This window comes from Heteronotia binoei, unplaced genomic scaffold (assembly GCF_032191835.1).
Source record: "Heteronotia binoei isolate CCM8104 ecotype False Entrance Well unplaced genomic scaffold, APGP_CSIRO_Hbin_v1 ptg000532l, whole genome shotgun sequence".
Lineage (NCBI taxonomy): Eukaryota > Metazoa > Chordata > Lepidosauria > Squamata > Gekkonidae > Heteronotia > Heteronotia binoei.
In genome coordinates this window covers 740,690-753,658 of record NW_026800046.1, presented here as the reverse complement: position 1 = coordinate 753,658, position 12,969 = coordinate 740,690, and the positions used below count along the sequence as shown (strand labels likewise).

The window sequence follows — 12,969 nt, the reverse complement described above, 5'->3', positions numbered from 1 at the left end:
ATGGAGCCACCTTGGATACTTTAGGATCCTCCCAGTTTTCCTTCTCCTAGGAATTGTTTGTGATTGTGTTTTCAATATTTTGCTTTTAAGACACTCCCACCCCTCTTGAACTCCCTACTCCTTAAATATTTCTGACCATGAGATTTTACCCAGCAAAACACTAAATTTGTCAAAATTTGCTTTCCTGAAGTCCAACATCTATGTCTGTCTACATACAGCTTTTCCCTTGCCCAAGACTGTAAATGTCAAAATCACATGGTCACCACAACCCACAGAGCCCACTGCTTCCACCTCATAAACCAGTTCTTCTCTGTTGGTGAGAATCAAGTCCAAGATAGCAGATCCCCTTGTTTCCCTCTTCACTTTCTCAATAATGAAGCTGTCAGCAAGACAAGTCAGGAATTTGTGCCATTCAGTGTTATAAGCCCACTGACTTCAAGATATTTATAACTTGTACACTGCCCTGAGCCTAGTCTCTGGGGGGGGGGGGGAAGAGTCTAAAATCAAACTTAATAAGTAAATTTATTAATAAATAAATTCCTGTTGAAAAATAGATATCTTGAAATTTACAATGCCAACAAGGTTTCGCCCTTCTAACTTTTGCTGGGGAAAGTGACATAAATGTTGTAAGGGACAGATGCAGGATTCACAGTGGTATTTTAAGTTTCATTATGATTCTCCAAGTATACAAATTATTCTAGAGAAAAACAAGAAAATTTTTAAGAATGTCATTGGACCCCAACATCAGCATTAAATTTACAGTTTTCTCACTGAGTTGCACTTGTCAGCCACATGAAGAAATTGCATCATGTAAATCATAACTTTTAGAGCATTTCTAGATATTATTGTCCTCCAGGTTTCCATGTCATAATGTTTACCCTGGACAGCTGAAACAATCCTAATAAAACAATATATTTCTAAGTACTCCATGCTAGGAATAAACCAGTATATGACTACATTTATTCCCTGGTCACCTAAAAGTGTTTACAGCAATTAGGAATAGTGATGCCTAACTATATGACTAACAGGCTCAACAGGTGAGCACTCAGAGAAGCCAAGTATCTCACTTCCTGCCAGTCTTTCTGCAACCACTCAGCTGGGCAGAGGAAAAATCCCAGGGGATAACCTATTGCTAATAACAAGCTTTATGGTTGGCTTCCATGTGCAGGAGTGGGGAATCAAACCCGGTTCTCCTAGATAAGAGTCCGCACACTTAACCACTACACCAAACTGGCTCTCTATCCTATGCTTTACAACAAGATTTCACAAGGATACTGCGTCACATCTAATAAGAGTGGCTATTGGTTGAGTAGCAATACCACCTCATCACAGCATTCTGGATTCATAATGTTAGTACAACCAGGGCTTTTTTTCTGGAAAAAGAAGTGCCAGGACTCTCAAGAGGGAAGTGAAGGAGAAACTCACATGTGCCCCTCATGAACTTTTAAACATTTTTTGAGAATTTTATTTCCACAAAGAAGTTCTGCTATGTTACCATCATTTATTTTATTTATAGTCACAGATCTTAGCATGCTGAAAATGTATTAAACCACGCCACCATCCACAATATAGTGTATATATTTTTATCTGTTTTAACTGTATTTTATCTGTTTTTAACCGTATAATCTGAATTGTTATTTAATATGATGTTAATCACCCTGAGCCCATTCTGGGAAATCATCTAAATAAATAAAATTTTAAAAACTCAATTCTGCTGCATTCCCCCAGAAAAAAACGGTCCGAGTACAACTATAACAGTGTCTCAGAGTCTTTCTTTTTAAAGCATATCACAGTCTAAGCTATAAACTTATTAAAAGGCACAAAAAAGAGATTTCTTCTGTTATGTAAATGGATGCCCACAATTTAATTTCCTCGTAGACTGGGGGAAAGGGGCTATTACAAATTAATCACCATTGGAAATATTTCCCACTTTAATTCATCTGTGTATTTCTACAAAGTACATCCTTATCACTGTAATTTAATGAATAAATTGTGCCATATCCAAATTTATTTCAACAGGCTTTGAGCATATATTTTTTCAAACTAACATGAGGTGGAACCTGTAAAACAAGAAAGAGTCCTTCCAAGCATAGCAGAAAATGCATTTTTAATCATTTTGTTTTAATTTAATTTTAAAGTAAACTGCTTCCAGATTTCAGCCTGTATAAACAGAGTTTTTGACATGGTATTTAGTTTTTCTGATGAGAACTTTTAAACAATCAGACGTTGTTTTAGAAGTATAACTATGGGAACTATCAGGGTATGAGAATTATGTATATGTACACAAAGAGACCCTGACCTAGATAGCCCAAGCCAGCCTGATCTCATCAGATCTCGGAAGCTAAGCAGAGGTTGTCCATAACTTGCATTTGGATGAGAGACCATCAAGGAACACCTGGGTCACTACACAGAGGCAGGCAATGGCAAACCAGCTTTGAATGTCTCTTGACTTGGAACTCTATTGGGTCACCATAAGTCAGCTATGACTTGATGACACACAAAAAAAGCAGTCCAATGCACCATAATTCCAGTTTAGGAACCATTCATAACATTATTTAATGTGACACATGTATACTTAGCACTAATTATTTAATCCATTGTTCATGAATCACACTGGTTAAAGGGTCTGTTCTCACATGAGAGGTGACACTGTACATTGGTTTCCTCTCAAAATCAACTTGGAAACTCCAACTGGTCCAGGATGCCACAGTTTGACTATTTAGCAAGAGCTAGACAGAGCATGCATATTACCTCCCACTCAGCAGACCTTTCACTGGTTCCCCATTTGTTACTGAGCTCAGACTCTGAGCTACTTAACAGGAGATGCCAAGGATCAACCATGGGACCTTTTGCAAGCAAAGCAGACCTCTGCCACTGAGCTGTGGTCCATCAATTCTCAAGCAAATGAGAAAAATAATCCTTGTTTCATTTTTTTTGCATATTTCTTATCCTATTCTTCTCCCCAATGGGGACCCAAGACCTCACAAAAATAGTTTATTAAATCAAACAAAATGCAGTGTAAAAAGAGAAGCAAAAGACCCTGGCCTAGTCTGATATCCACTGGGTTGGTCCATCAAAGGCTATCCTTCAGCTATCCTTCAGCTCACTTCTGGCCATGCCCAGGGCTTAAATACCTAAGTACCTGCAACAGGTAGGAGACATATCCTCAAGCCTGCATCTTACAAACAGCTGGCAGATATTTTCCCACAATTTCTGCCCACCCACATGGTATACTCAGCCATGGAAAGGTCTCAGCAGCAGAGTACTTGCTTTGAATGCAGATTTAAACTCTGGCTCTTTTGCTTAAAAAGAATTCAGGTAATAGCTATTAAGAAAGATGTTTTCCTGCTTGAGACTGGAGAGTGCAGTGCATAGATGTTACTGAGTTAGACAGATCAAAGGTATTATAAGACAACTTCATATTTTCAGTTGGGGAGTGACGGTGGCTCAGTGGTAGAGCATCTGCTTGGGAAGCAGAAGGTCCCAGGTTCAATCCCTGGCATCTCCAAAAAAGGGTCCAGGAAAATAGGTGTGAAAAACCTCAGCTTGATACCCTGGAGAGCCGCTGCCAGTCTGAGAAGACAATACTGACTTTGATGGACCAAAGGTCTGGTTCAGTATAAGGCAGCTTCATATGTTCATATGTATGTTCAAGTAAATACAAGGAAGTATCCCAGGACAACAAAGAATCTTCCCATGTGCATGTTGTATTCAGTATAAGTAAAGTGTATACTTGTATATATTCAACAAAACCAAAAAGTCATAACAACTAGTTTGTGTTGATCTACCTAGTAAAGAGTGTCTGATTAAACAATATATTGTGAATCTCTTCTGAGATCAATAGTACATCAAGATATTGAAGGAAAGTGAGAAGGCAGACATATCTTCAATAAAACTATCACTTCTGTTTAACTGGAAGCCAGAATCACATGCCCTTGGACACAATCTCTGGGAAGCAAAATTCCATAACAACTCCCATTGTTTAATTTAAAGCTGATTAATCATCACCAAAGATGAAAGGAAAGTAACTATACATTGCGGGGGAGGGGAGAGATTCATTTTGATTTTGTCCCTTACAGAATGAGTGGGGAGGTACAGTTCTGTGCCAGAAGAACAAATACACTGTCTTTTCATTTTCAACACAGTAGGAAAAACAGATCAGCATTACCAGAGAACACATCTGTATTTCTTTCATTAACACAAGAGACAGTAATACGTACCGCCTTCCTCAACTCCTGCTTTGAAACAATAATCACATTTGGTGGATCTCCAATAGCTGTAGAAGCCCCTCCAATATTTGTGAAGATTACTTCTGCAATCAGGACATGTCTGGGGTCAAGATTAAGCACTTCACATAACCTAAAAGCAAAACAAATGGCATCTAATTTTTTTTTCTCTTCAAACAACTAGCTTGATTTTTTTTAAAGATTAAACTATAAAAGCAAATGCAAACATACTGAAATTGTTGCTATTTCAACACTATCATCTTAACTCTTTTCTTATAAGGGGAGGATCCTCAGAATAGTTCCATTGACATGCTTTATTCATTTATTTTCTTTGATATTTATATCCTGATTTTCTCCTCAATAGGGACTCTAAGCAGCTTACAACACCATTGTCCCCTTCTCCATTTAATCTTCACAATGACCCTCTGCAGTAGGTTAGGCTCACAGAAAGCAACTGGCCCAAGGCCACCCAAAAAGCTTCCATAGTCCAAGGGGAATTCAAACCTAGGTTCCTCAGCTCTTAATCTGACACTCTAACCACTACATCATGTTGTCAGGCTTCTCCAGAATAAATTACTGAGGACTGCCATTGCATTATCTGAATAGTGGATTGCAGACTTCATGCATTGAACAGTACACACAATTCAGTTGTAAAAATCAACCAAGAAGTTATTTTGTTTTACCTGCTTATCCATTAAAATCTGCTTTCTTGTGCTTCTATCTCCTTTTTCTTAACCTATACTGGCTCTTTTCTGAGTCTTTTGTTGTTGCCATGAAGTCACCAGTGATCTAACCAGGGCCAACCCAATTTAACTCCCGAGATCTGCTGAGATCAGGCTATTCTGGGCTGTCCAGGTCAGGGTTATCCTGAGTCTGTAATTCCATTTTAATCTATTTGTTCCAGTATCCACCAGAAAGCCTAACCTTACTTCTTTCAGTTCTCATCTGAGCTATACTGGTCTAAGCCCACTGAAGTGAATAGGCTTGCAAAGGTGAAATTCTGCTTAGGGCAGTACTCCTACAAAGTACATCAGGCAAAGTAAAATCTGCATGATCACACAGTGTTCATATGGAGAAACTTGCACCAGTGAAACAGAAGAGCATTTAGATCCAATCCAGCTCTTCAGTTCTGGTCTTCAGACAAGGGTAGCTTATTGAATAAGTTCCAGCCATGAAGTTCTTTGTTCAAATATCACTTGAGCAATGAATCTACCAGATTGCTTTGAGTAAGTCATTCTCTTCAGAGCAGCCCTCCCCATCTGCAACATGGAGACATTGCTACTAACCTGCCCTGCAAGATTATTGTATTTGGATAATTAATGTCAGCATTAGGAAGACTGAAGCAGTACAGAAAAGCAAATATACAAATGTTGTTTTGTGAAGCTTTATTATTTAGGAAACAATTTGAGGTTAAGTTGGAAATGCAATATAGAACTCTTCAAAGATAGTTAACCCTGGACCCCCTCTCCAACTAGTATGGGCTATAATCAATTGGCTCCTATGCTAACCTCACTATGGACATCTAGTTTCTATGGACCTTACAGCACTGCTTCAAGCCAGGCCTCAGCAAGTTTCCTGCCTGTTATTGTATGAATTTCCTAGGCCTGCCACATTAAGAGAATACCAGACTTTGCTAAACTGACAAGCTGCTCAGCGCTGCAGAACAGCAACTGCATCCTTGTCATCTAGAAGACAGTACCAGAAGCAGCCCTGAGAGAAGCCATGTTCCTGAGACGTTCCAAGAAGACCTCTTTCTCTAGCAAACTGCCAGACAGAAATGGTTTCTTCACCATGTACTACATTCCAGAGCTCAGCCAATGCTTTGAAAATGCAGATGCTGTGGCATAACAGTCAAAAATAAACTGCTGCAAAATCTCCTCACCAAACGAAAGAATCTTCCTGTCACCCATCAAGACAAGCTTCTTACACAATAAAGCATCACTGAAGATGATTGTCAACAGTCACATCCTGCTGCATGTCCCTTTCTTTTGTTTTATCATTGTTCCCCTCCAAGGTGTTACAATAGGAAAATTTGGCCCTAAATTGAACACTCCAGTTTCATTGTGTAGAATATGGTTTGCACTCAGCAAACCATCATCGTCCATCAAATTTTTTTGTCTTATCTCTTGGGACCCATCTCTGGGTAGATGTTACCCATCACATGACCCTGCCTCAGGATATGAAATTGGCTATAAGGTGGACAGGTTTTTGGCCATTCAGGTGTGTCTCTGATGATACCCTAACTTGCTGCCCAAGCCACCCCCAATTTCTGGGCCCATTATTGCAAGTGACACTGGTCATCTCTTGCCTCCCCATCTTCACTGGAGGATCATCCTTCATCCATTGTTGATAGGTATAGTATTGCCCTGTCTGTACCCTTATATGTCCCTATCAATTTTCCTGCCTATTTTCCTAGACTTGTGTGATTGCTGATAATTGTGTTTTTCTTGTGAGCTTGAGTGGTTTTTCAATAAAAATCTATATTTAGTATAAAATCTCCTTGTTATTTAAAAGGGGCTCCTTTGGAGGACTGACTTCTGTATACATATGTTATCAACCCTGTATATTTTATCATCTTTGCCCACATAAATAATTCCCCCCACACCCCTCTTGAGACTAATCCAGCTTACAAGAGATGGTGGTTATATGTGTGACTTAATATTATTGTTTTCGTTAAAACTCAGACTTTTCCTGATGGCATTTAAATAGACATATTTTGCAAAAGGGCATTCCCTATCAGTGTCTAAACTAAAGCAACACTAACAAGAGGAGTAAATTTTGCCTGCTAAGTGATGCTATAGGGCTCTGTTATGCTTACACTTAGGTAAGATTTACTATTTCCCATTTGAGAAGCAATTCTGGATAACAACACCCCATAAATGTACGTGGGAGTAGGTTCTTTTAACAAAAATATTTTAAAATACAAGCCATAAGCTAGTTTTTTAAAATATATAAATCTCAGTTAATCAGCGAATGTGACAAGAAAATAAGATCGTTTTTCATGTATTGCTGGTAAAAGGCTAAAGTCTTATTGTCAAAGAATCAGTAAAATTGTTTACTAAGCTTCATCACCATGGTAATAGCAGCTTAGAACCACATTTCAAAATTGGTCAAAAGGAGGAAGCAGCAAGATAAATTGAGTGACTCTTACCCAACTGTATAACAGAATAGGGAAAAAATCCAATGTATTGGAAACAAAGCAAATAAAAATATATCTATACAGCCAGTGAGATTCAGATAGAAAAATTATTACAATGTAATGTCACAGTGGCCTATGCAAAGTAATAGAAAGGTATCTATGTATTTTTAACGTTGCTGATTAAATGGACAAACTTTTTGTAGCATGTCTTTAATGACTGATATTTAACAACTGATAAACAGCTCTGTTATGAGCTGAAGGGCAGAACCTAGTAATCAAAGGGAGGAAAAGAAAATACAGTTAAAAATAACTGCACTGCCATTTATTTATTTGGGTTCTCTATGCAAATCTTCCTGTTTCTTTTCTTCACATGCCTCAAACATCCATTAATCTACATGCATCAAAAAGGGCCTTATTGACATTTTCAGGACCCTTTAAGTTCAGGCCCACTTTTCTCCACATAGTAACAGCTGCCCTGACAAAGCAATGGACTTAGACTACAGTAGCTTTGTACAGGTTTCCACTATTGAGTGTTCCATGATATTTAGTGGGACTGTAATATTGTGTTCCGCATTTTCACACACACAGCATTGTGCATAGATGCTAAGACAACTTGTTCTATGGTCAGAACTCCCAGGTTGTGGTGGTAGTAGTAGAAACTGTAAGTTGCAGCTGACTTATGGCAACCTTGCAGGGCTTCCAATGCAAGAGACGTAGATGCCACAAAACTGGGGACAATGCAGGAGGTGCCGGACCCACATATGCTTGAAACCAAACAAATCCACATTTTGTTTGCTTAGTTATAGATAGAAAACTTTTGTGTTTCTGACCCAACCATTGCATTAATCAGATACCAAATGTGTTGGGATGATGAGCTGTTTCTACTATCAGGTGGAAAGTACTTGAAAGCAGATCTTTTTATGGGTGCAGCATTCAGTACCCAACATTTATTGTGCTGCTTTTTCCTCTGCCTATTTGAATAAGATGAGAATGGCACCTTGATCCCAACACACCACACCCACTCTTGTTTTTAAAACAAGCATGCAACAGTGTAAAATGCTCTATCAGGTCACCTTGTCATCACAAAGGACCCTGTGATGGACTCAGGCCCTTAGCCTGAGTAGCTGAGAAACAGGCTTACAGCGATTGGCTGGAACGTTGCCTGAGCAACAGAAAAGTATCCTTTTGAGGTTTGCTCAGCAGAAAATCATCTCAGGATTTTTCGTCTTAGCCAGGGGGTCTTTGAGAAAAGTCTTCAGAATACCAGTCTGAAGTGAAGACAGTGGGATTAGGCCGGGCAGTTGTAAAACCAACTGGACGAGGGGCTGAGAGTAGCCAGAGTGGCTGAGCTCCTTGTGGGAGACAGAGCTGAGTAGATTCTGTCTGGAAGAGGGAGTTTTCAGATGGTTTGAAACTCTGAGGGAGATTTTGCCAGTGCATCAGGCAATCTCCAGGTACAAACTAGATCACACAAATACACACTGAGAGGAGAACTGTATTCTGGTGGTCAGCAGAGGTACCCAAGACTCAGACCAGAGGACTAGCTGTGGGGCTGAGACGCATCAGTATTGAGGGGTGCGAGTCCTGGAAGATAGCTAGTGGAAGGGTCTGTGAGGGAGAATACTGACACCAGTCAGTAGTTCTCTATGTGTGTGTAGAAGAGTGATTGAAGTTTGTTATTTATATGATTTACCACTGCCAAAGCTAGGGCTTAAACAACTGAAGGAACAGCATTCGGAGTGCCCAGAAGGCACAGCCTGTGTGAAGTAGAATCCAGTGGGATTCTGAAACTTGCCTGGTTTATTGTTTATTTTAAAGATCTTCTGCCAAAGTCTTGTTATATTTTTATTTCAGCCTGAAAAAGTCTCTACTCTTTGTAATTATTTTATTCTGTCAACCAGCTGCCAACTGATTTGCCTTTTAATATTGAACAGTTATAATCAATATTATTTCATCCCCCCCTTTGCCTTTTGTTACCTAATAAATATTTTGTGGGTTTTAACTTTAAAACCATCTGGTGCCAATTATTAAGAGTTCTGACAGGATTTCGGAGAGTGTATCTGAGGGACTGAGGGAAGGTGACCTGGGAGAAATTTAAAGTGGTCGCCCTCCCAAGTAAAGCCTCTGACAGGGTTGCTCACAGACCCATTCAGAGCACCAAGAGGGAAAAGCTCCCTTGCATAAACTGTATTTCTTCTCACACTGCAAATGCAACAAATAAAACCCTCCTAAACAGCAGGTGTTGACAATAACAAGAGATGACCACAGTAAGGTAAAGGCCATGAGGGAATGGGTGCTAATATTGTTCACAGATATGGTATAGGAAGGCAGGCTTGTGCAAAGAACTTACACAATGTTGTATCATGAGATCACTATTTGAGGATTGCCCATAAACACTGGTGAAACTGTGGAGCCACAGTAGGAAGAAAGGGGTAAGGTAAAGAAGAAAGGAGAAAGTGGTGGCAGGGAGGTGATGGTAGTAGTGGTGGAAGGATGGGAGCAGAAAGGTGGTGGTGAGAAGGATTACAGCAGTGAAAAAGAGACGACAACAGCACTGGCAGGAGGAGGGAAGCAGCACAGAAAAATCATGAGTAAACAATGAGAGAAAGAGGGAACACTAGGTAGAATGAGCAAGCAGTGGAAGGAGGAGGGGGAAAAAGGGGGACCTCTAGCAAAAATAGTGGTTTGTGTTGGTTCATGTGATTTTTCCAAACTATGGGATTGTTTCATTTCATTATTTCTCCAGTTGCTCTAACTACTTCATGGTTCATAGTTTCATTTTGTTTAGAAGGTGTAAAACTCACTCAGAGTCTTCAGCAGGCTCTCCTCCACCCAACCTCCAAGTTTGGTGAAGATTGGATTTTGAATGTCTGAGTTATAGCCCGCCAAAGCAGGTGCCCCCAGGAAAACTCAGCTTTAGCTCTTACAATGAAAACTAACTCTTCTCTCTTTGTGATGCAGTGCAAAGTGAAAGCAGTGGAGTCAGGGTGTCTGTTCCCATAGAGCAGAATGGGGACTCTGTGATTGGCTCCCAGAGTTCCCAATCAAGCTACGGACAATTGCTATGGGTGTTTCTAGGGCTCACAGAAGTCTACCCCCAGCACTGCCTAGGAAATTATTTAAATGGCACTAGCCTGTCTGGGAGAATGAACCACAAAAACAAAACAAATGAAGCACAAAGAAAAAGTGGGGCTTATTTTCCATTTCAGGCATGGCACAAGCAAATGAACGAGTTTGAAATGAACTATGAATCGGAACCCCTAATGATTACTCCCAGAGGGCAGCCTTTAACCGTAAGGCACAATCTTTTCAGGCCTTGGAAATAAAAAGGGTGCAGGCCTTACACACAGCAAGATTATGCCCTTCATCTAAGCAAATTAGGTATTGTGAATGCTCATCGTTAATAGCCATTTTAGTGTCACAATCCAGGCATTTCTAAAATAATGCCATCGCAAATAAAAAGGTATAATCTGAGGTAAATTTTCTTCTCAAAGTATCCAGTAGTGAGAGCAAAGCTGTCACTAATTCTTCCTCTTCCACAGTGGTGAGAGAAGAACTGAGTGAAGATTGCCCCCCCCCCCCACACTCATTCTGAACCCTTTCCATTCTGAAACCAGAATGTATCTTTCTATGACTGCAAGTTTTGCCTCCAACATCTATGGTTGAATATAACCCACAATCAACTGTATTTTAACTGGGATTGATTTCCCACTTCCTTAAGCTGCTCTCACATTCCTCTTCCCAGCGGGGCTTCCTTCCGATTTCACACTATCTGCCCCAGGGCTGCAAGTAACGTTGGTGTTTTCATGCAGCAAAAAACCTGGGTTTTAGAGATTTTTGTTTGCTGCGCAAAAATACTGACATTACTTGCAGCCCTGGGGCAGATAGTGTGAAATCAGAAGGAAGCCCCGCTGAGAAGAGGAATGTGAGAGCAGCGTAAGGTGAGTGGAAAATCAATGTGGAAGTTAGCAATCAGCCAGAATTATGGAGAAAAACTGAGATATGTTACTCACTGCAACATATTCAGTCACACAGGACACAAACTTTCAGCTTGAAACACAATTTTTAGCACTTGATATTTAAGAAAACAGGTCCAAAATGCTGTCAGTGCACACAAAGAGCACCATGACTTAGAGACACTACATTAAAGTTGATTTGATCACCTTCCCCTGGATTGTGGCTGACCTGTCAGGTCCTTCCTCTATCCCTTCCCTTTGCCTAACTAATTTTCCCACTATCAGGCAGGCAGGAAGACAGAATGTTTAATTATTTTCTTGTATCTGTGTTATGTTCTGCCTTTCCAGAAACTAGGATGAGTGGCTATGAAGGCTGGAACTGCAAAGATAGGAGTATTGGATGGATGGAGAGAAAGTAATCTGCTGCCTCTAAAGTAGATAAATAAGAATTGTTATATTGGTTGCATTTTTAATTAATTCTGTAATTCTAGTACATTGTTTGGTGGTTGCCAGGTGGGGCCCAATTTCCCAGAATTACAACTATCTTACAATTACAATTACAACTATGAAATTGCTGAGCAGACAGGTTAAAATGGATAAAAGGAAGTACTTCTTCACCCAAAGGGTGATTAACATGTGGAATTCACTGCCACAGGAGGTGGTGGCGGCCACAAGCATAGCCACCTTCAAGAGGGGTTAGATAAAAATATGGAGCAGAGGTCCATCAGTGGCTATTAGCCACAGTGTGTGTGTGTGTGTGTGTGGCCTGATCTAACATGGCTTCTCTTATGTTCTGATTACAAATATAAATTCCCCTGGATAAAACGGCTGCTTTGGAGGGTAGAGTCCAAACTGAAAGCATCAACAGACAAGTCCTTCTACAAACCTGAGGAAAGCCCTAGTTTTGTTGGAAAAAAAACTGAAATCTAAAAACAATAGTCTTGAGTGTTACCTCCCCCCCATAAGAGAAACGATACCTGTAGTTTTAAGAAATGTATGCCCCAGTGGCCATTGCTAGACAACAAAAACAGTATGGCCAGTTGAAGCCCTGGTTTCTGTCAGAAAAAGGCAGGGGAGAAGGGGCAGGGACTTTTCCAGGGTTGTTTTAGATTTTGAAGGAGATCTCAACAGGGCCAAGAACAGCAGCAACTCTATCAGGCAATTTGATATCATGCAACTTGCATGACTCACCCAGGTCCAGCTGATCACTGCTATTCAACAACAGGCACCACCAGAAAACCAGTGTACATGGTGGTCAGACAAAGATCTGGGAGACCAAGACCCAGGTTCAAGTTCCCATTCTGCAATAGAAGCTCACTAAGTGACTTGGGCCGGCCAAATGTTGTCAGCCTAACCTCTCTCACACAGGGTTGTTATGAAGATAAAATGGATGAGAGGAGAATGATGTAAGCTGCTTTGGGTCTCCACTGTGGAGAAAAGCAGGATAGAAGCCTCCTGAAGCCCGCTGCATCGCAGCCTGGCTGAAGGGGAAGTTTTGCCCCCCCTTGGAGGGAGAGCGGAATCTTCAGCGCGCTTTTGAGCGCGTCCTGAGGGGGCGGGGCTTCAACGCTGTTGCTGAAGCCCCGCTCGGCGCCGCGGCAGTCTTCCCGGCGTTTTGGCATGTGACTGGGGGGTGTTTTTTGCCTAC

General features: G+C 40.6%; 1 protein-coding gene across 2 annotated transcripts in view; it reads right to left on the bottom strand.

Annotated features, from left to right (window-relative positions):
• The window catches only part of LOC132590674 (P protein-like), a 92,282-nt gene that overhangs the window by 6,032 nt on the left and 73,281 nt on the right, over nt 1-12,969 (bottom strand). For both annotated transcript variants that reach the window (XM_060263642.1, XM_060263643.1), the window contains exon 13: nt 4,221-4,359. In XM_060263642.1, the coding sequence (XP_060119625.1) occupies nt 4,221-4,359 (139 nt within the window). The remainder of the gene's footprint in view (nt 1-4,220; nt 4,360-12,969) is intronic.